Here is a 6,000-nt window from a genome sequence, read left to right as displayed (position 1 = left end):
TATATATATATATATAGAGAGAGAGAGAGAGAGAGAGAGAGAGAGAGAGAGAGAGAGAGAGAGAGAGAGAACAATCCGCATAACCTCGTCTTTTCACCAAGGATGGCTGCTTCTGCAAAGCACCACAGGGAAAAGGCAAGTCAAAAATAACTTGATATGCAGTTTTAAAACATATCATTTCAAAAGAAATCACAAATTTTCCATGATATTCCCAAACTAAACGAGTGCCTTAATATTAAACGTTGATCTGATGATTTGAAAACAAAAACCATCCTTCCTTTATCTTCTTAAAATAATGGTGGAATATAGCATGACCAAATTTTTCAGTATGTCAAATTTGCTGCATCTGACGATTATTATTCTGATGATTAATCCAATAAAAACAAATATGGAAGGTTGTGCAGATTTTTTTATTTATTTAACCACTTATGTCTTTTTTTGGAACATTAGAAATGCATTAAATAAACAATTTAATTCTGTTTTTTGCCTTTAATAAATCTCAACCAGGTGAAGCTAAAACTGTAAAACATATTTACAGAAAAAGGTAGGCTTTTTTCTCTTTAATGCAGAATGTATAGTTTTTTTTTGGGTTTTTTTTGGCGGGGGGGGGGGTTCCCCCTCAGCAAATGTTCTTCTTTTGAGTCTGTATACTCCAGATAACGATTAATCGATTATTAAGTTAGTTGACGATTTTCTCAACAATCAATTAATCGCTATTAATCGTCCCAGGCCTACTGTGAATCTCCGTTTGGCCCAGAGCTAATTGCAGAAATCCTAATGAAAGCCCAGCAACTGAAAAGCCGTAGCTCTCTCTCCCTCTCTCTGCTGTGACACGAGCGTCTTAAACGCAGAAGATTGTGATGGAAGCACAAGCTGTTTCTCTCTCCACTGATGGGAGAACACTGATGTTTCCTGACAGCATGGGAGCGCCATCTGAATCCCTCTTTCTGTAAAAGTCTTGCTTCGAGCTCCGTCCCTCTCTGTCATTCCTCCTCTTAAGGAACTCCGACTGCTGCCATTATCTCCTACTTTGTCTCCACCCCAGTCTTGCTTCTCCTTCCACTGTTTTCACATTCGCCACTGTCTCTCCTCCGAGCTGCTCGCTTGTTCTCATCACTCTGCGGAGTAGATCCATACTAAGATACTGCCATGCAGATTACATTAGCGATCCTCTGGTCAATCAATACCTTCAGCAAATTAAAAGGGGGACTGGATCTACCTCTTGCCACTGTCATGGCACCACCCTGGCCTTAATAAGACACATTTTCTTGTTGGCTAATGGCTCGGAACAGATGAAACAAAAGAAGCTGGAGATCAATTTGTTGTTTAACAATGTTGCGAGCTTTCCTTCTGTAGTGGGCTCAAAAACTAACTGTTCTTAGTGCTAATCTGCCAATCAGACATTTTGAGTTGGATGTATTTTGGGACAAATCTGGATAGATTAACAGCAGAACAACTTCAAATGTTTTATAAAGAACTGAGAAGAGAGTAAAAACAACAAAAGCGATTTGTTCCCAACAGGCCAATAAACTATCTACACCATGATGCTAAAAAACACTAACCAGCTCTACTGATACTGGCTTTTTTTAATCCAATTCAGACATTTTAATGGATTTTTTGCTTTTGATGAAGAGCTTAAATGAGGAACTGTGTTCGACTGCAAGTGGAGAGGATGAACAAGCTGCTGCCATCTCAATTTCTAAGAACATTTTGGCTCGGTGTTTAGCCGGTTTGCAGCTCAATCTCTCCTCAGCGAGATGAAAATCTATGTGACCTTTTACTAATAATCGCCCACTGCGCCCCTCGCTTTGTTTTATTGCTTGCAGGAGAACAGGGGAAGGCGTTGTAGAACAATCAGAGTTGTTCAAACAAAACAATCATTCTTTTTGTGCCCGGAAATGAATTATGATGAGCTAAATTAAGTCTCAAGTCCTTAATCTCGTTACACGTTCTGATTTAAAAGGAGCAGTGTTATGTATTTTCCAGGCACATGGTGCCATTTTATAGCACAATAAAGTAACTATGATGCCTTCAGTTGTTTATATATATATATGTATCAAATATGACTCAATGTACATTTAATGCTTTAAAATTGTGACTTTGTATCTTTAAAACACTTAGGAAGTCATCACAGCATGGCTCCCCTGTTAACCATTTAACATTTTCACCAATGCTCCACTGACAAGTAGCTCCACCAATAAGCTCAGCAGATGTGCAGTTCTACCAGGTGCTTGCTAATTGCTGCTGGCTAGTCTGAAGGAGCTGAGTGGGGTGAGGAGAGCTCTGTGAGGCAGAAGCTTGGAAGCTGCAGATCGGAGGAGGAGCTTCATCTGAAAGGCGGAGCTAGGTCCACCCGGATGTTTTGCACAGCTGAATGGTTGCCATGGGAACACTCATGCAACACTCCATGTTTGCTTTTGATGAGGAGAAAAACATAACATGACGTAAAGCTTAAAAAAAATCAATTTTACATAATTCCACAACTCTGAACTCTGCATGTTAGCTAAAAGGCTTTTCCGCATGTTTGCTGTAACCCATACATAGTTTTGCAGCAAACTCCATTAGTTCTTCTATAGTCCGAGGCAACTTTAAAGGATTATGAAAAAAAAAAGTCGATTTCTGTGGAAGCTGAGAATCAAGAAATTCAGAGAGGTTTAAACGTCTTTTGTGGATAGTCCCATTGTCAGCAAGTGAGAAAGCTTTAAATTACCAGTCGCAAAAACACCAAAACGTTTTCCTCATAAACTGTCAGAGCTTTTCTCTGACATTTCATGTTTCTCAACATGCCGCTGTTTTCTTGTTGCTTTGACAGGTCAGGTGTATGACTCAGTGGGAAAAAAAAATAAATAAATAAAAATATGTGAAGAAGTGGGAAAGATCTTCAAATCTGGCCAAAAAGCACCTTTAGTGACAAGCTCGGGTGAAGCCTCGTGTTCAGAGTCATGAAAGACTGAGTGCATCCCACACACCGAGTGTGTGATGTACAGCTCATGCTGATCTGGGCTCATTCTCAGGCTGGCTGTAATCCTTTCTTACTACTACCATGTCTGCTCCGTTTCACTTTGCTGCCCCTTTTCCCACTTTTTCTTTACCGTCTCAAAGTGAAATCTTAAGTGCATCTCTGTTTGTTAGCAGGTACCACGAGGGAAGAACTGCAGACACAAAGCAAATGTACTCCTAGTCCTAAAATGTAGATTTAAATTGGTGTGCATCTGAAGCAAAAGTATCACTGTATGAAGAGGAAAATCACTTAAAGAAGTTAAAAGACCATAAATTGGAAATGTAAATACATTTCTACACGTCCATAAAAATGACGTTTAGCTGCTGTCGACAAAATGTCAGCAAACTGATTGCGACAAAGGATCTTATTGAAATCTCAAGCATCAACTGTAAACCATTATTTGTTTTGTAGGTTTATCATCTTAAATTTATCAATAAATTTGAGACTTTTAGTAGAAAAGGAGTTTGGGGATTATTAGTGGTATTTCATTGATTAAAACTGACTTTTTTTAGTGAACTGAAATGTTTCTTTGAAAGTAGAAAAAGCTAACAGACGGATATATCAAATATATTTTTTCTATATGATTTGTTTGGTCCAGATTGTAAGTTCAGTGTTTTACCCCTCAGACAGAGCACACCTCATACATTTAAAGGTATAATGAAATTGTATATTAAAGTCTAAAATGTTTTATTAATCCCAGAGGGAGATCAAATGTCATAACTCATTTTATACACATTTCTTCAACAAGTTTACATCAATGTTGATGGCTGTGGGCAGTGAGGCTCTCCTGTAGCAGTCGGTTTTGCAGCAACTGAAAAAGCTTCTGACTGAAGACACTTTTTTTTCCCCCTGATTATTTTCAACATACAAGCTGAAAGTTTTGTCAAAAAAATGAAACCTGAATCTTGTGTATGGATGAAATGAAGATATGAACAAATACATGCATGTAGAGAAATGACAAGAACATTGGAAAACGTGAATAAGTGAAATAAAAGCAAACACCTGGGAAGTGTACAGCAGGAGAGAGCACATGTCGAAACGTCTACCCTCCCCACAAAAGGAGCAGAATTACACTCATCTCGAAAGAAGCAAAATATTTAAAAAAATAAATAAAAAAAGAACCTTTGTGTTTTGGTTCGCTCTCTCCGTCAGAAGACAGAAACACCAAATAACAGCAGAGCAGCACATCAACCCATCATGTAAGATGCCAGCCAGGCACATTTGAAGGTTTGTTGGCTGCGTTTGTTAGTCGGGCTTCATCAGCGCATGGAGGCAACATGGCATACAGGAGCGAGGGATGACGCTTTGAAGATCTGACGAGAGTCAAAGGAAGGCAAAGAGGGGAGGGGAAAAACAAATGCAGGAAGAGAGAAAAGCAGAAGTGAAACGGAGAGGGAGGGGAAAAAAGAGCCGAGGAGGGCCGACGGGAATGTTTCAATAAAGGAGAGCAGAACGGAAAAAGCTTAATTTGAAATATGTTATTTCAAACAAGCAATGCATGTAACATGGATTGCTTGTTTGAGGGAGGGGCAGAATGGATGGAGGGTAGACGGGTGTAAAATGAGGCGGCTCAGAGGGTCCCGCGAGAGATTTCCTACAATCTGCGCAGGTGAAACAGAAAGTAGCCCAACTTCATACCGTCTACAGAAGGCGGTCACTCAGCGTGCGACATGAAGGAGCAGGGAAGTTTTAAAAGCGGGAAATAAAGAGTGGAGAGAGTGAGAGAAGGTAGGGAGGGCGCCGTCACTCACCGATGTACTCGAAGACGAAGACGACAAAGAATGGCGTGACCAGGTCGTTGATGCCCTGCACGTAGCCGCTGGCCGGATGCCGGATGGCCCAGATGAACAAAATCCGCTCAAATATCTTCAACAGACGGACACAAGCAGTCAGTCAAAAAACAATGGCTCATGGAAGGGAAGCAATTGCATCAGACTTTCTCTCCAGTGAAGAAAAAAAAAGCTACTTTGTTGAAGCAATTAGTATGCAGTGTTTCACCTACGATCGTGAGGAAACGTGGGGCCAAAAATATGGAGGTCGTGGCGCCCAAACGGCCGGAGAACCCTCTAATTAACGTGGAACCGCTAATTATAGAGCAAGCGGAGCAGAAAATGAATGTTGGATACGAAATACACGTGTCAGAGCTCCTGCTGTGCCAGACGGGCATTGTATTTGCTTAGTTTTTGTTTCGTTTCAATTCTAGATGAGACACTGCGGCGTTGATTGATGGCAGAGGAGTTGGGTGTGGAAAAGGCAAGAACGTTTCAAACAATAAGCTGGTTAAACTTAAACGGACACGGCCAATGATTTAGAGGTGTGTTAAACTGTGTTAGTTCTGACACGGTTACTGATATTAATTAGTCCTTTATAAACCTTACAATTATTTTCCTTCCAACCTAGAAGTCACAGTCTGGGAAAAGGGTAACACTTTATTTGAAGGGGGGTGAATAAGACTGTCATGACACTGTCATAAACATGACATAACACATGTCATGAACATGAATAAGCCTTCATGAATATTTATGACTGTTGTCATAAAGCGTCATTTGGTAAATTATGACACTTTTAATACAAAGTTGACATTATTCAAAATGTCTTTGTTATGACAAGTTGACATTAACCAGGAAATCATTACTGATATAAATTTGTTATAAAAGTATTACTGATTGCACTTTAAAAATTAGGTAACTTTATGTTATTAAAGGTAAAGTTTAAACAGTAGCACAGTTAAGGCAAATGAATGAATAAGTTAACTGACCAAGATATAAATATGAGCTACTTTTATATTCAAATATTAAAGTGGACAGTCATTTCTAAAAAATTAATAATAAAAATGAAAAAATAAAAGAAATGGGAATGGAAAATTAGCCTGTAATTCTCTTTTAGCTGGGTTTTATTTGTTTGGATACCTGTATCCGCCTCCCCTCCTAACATATGAGACAAAAGTGTTTTATTTTTCTACAAATACTTTATTTTGAGGGTGATTTAATATTTTTTTT

At 39.1% G+C, this 6,000-nt stretch overlaps 1 protein-coding gene across 2 annotated transcripts in view; it reads right to left on the bottom strand.

Annotated features, from left to right (window-relative positions):
* The window catches only part of tbc1d22a (TBC1 domain family, member 22a), a 136,858-nt gene that overhangs the window by 82,728 nt on the left and 48,130 nt on the right, over positions 1 to 6,000 (bottom strand). For both annotated transcript variants that reach the window (XM_015049043.1, XM_015049042.1), the window contains exon 9: positions 4,753 to 4,867. In XM_015049043.1, coding sequence (XP_014904529.1) covers positions 4,753 to 4,867 — 115 coding nt within the window. The remainder of the gene's footprint in view (positions 1 to 4,752; positions 4,868 to 6,000) is intronic.

This window comes from Poecilia latipinna, unplaced genomic scaffold, assembly GCF_001443285.1.
Source record: "Poecilia latipinna isolate Pla-1442-1.1 unplaced genomic scaffold, P_latipinna-1.0 Scaffold921, whole genome shotgun sequence".
Taxonomy (NCBI): domain Eukaryota; kingdom Metazoa; phylum Chordata; class Actinopteri; order Cyprinodontiformes; family Poeciliidae; genus Poecilia; species Poecilia latipinna.
The sequence above is the reverse complement of the archived record's forward strand: the minus strand, read 5'-3'. Positions and strand labels throughout refer to the sequence as shown.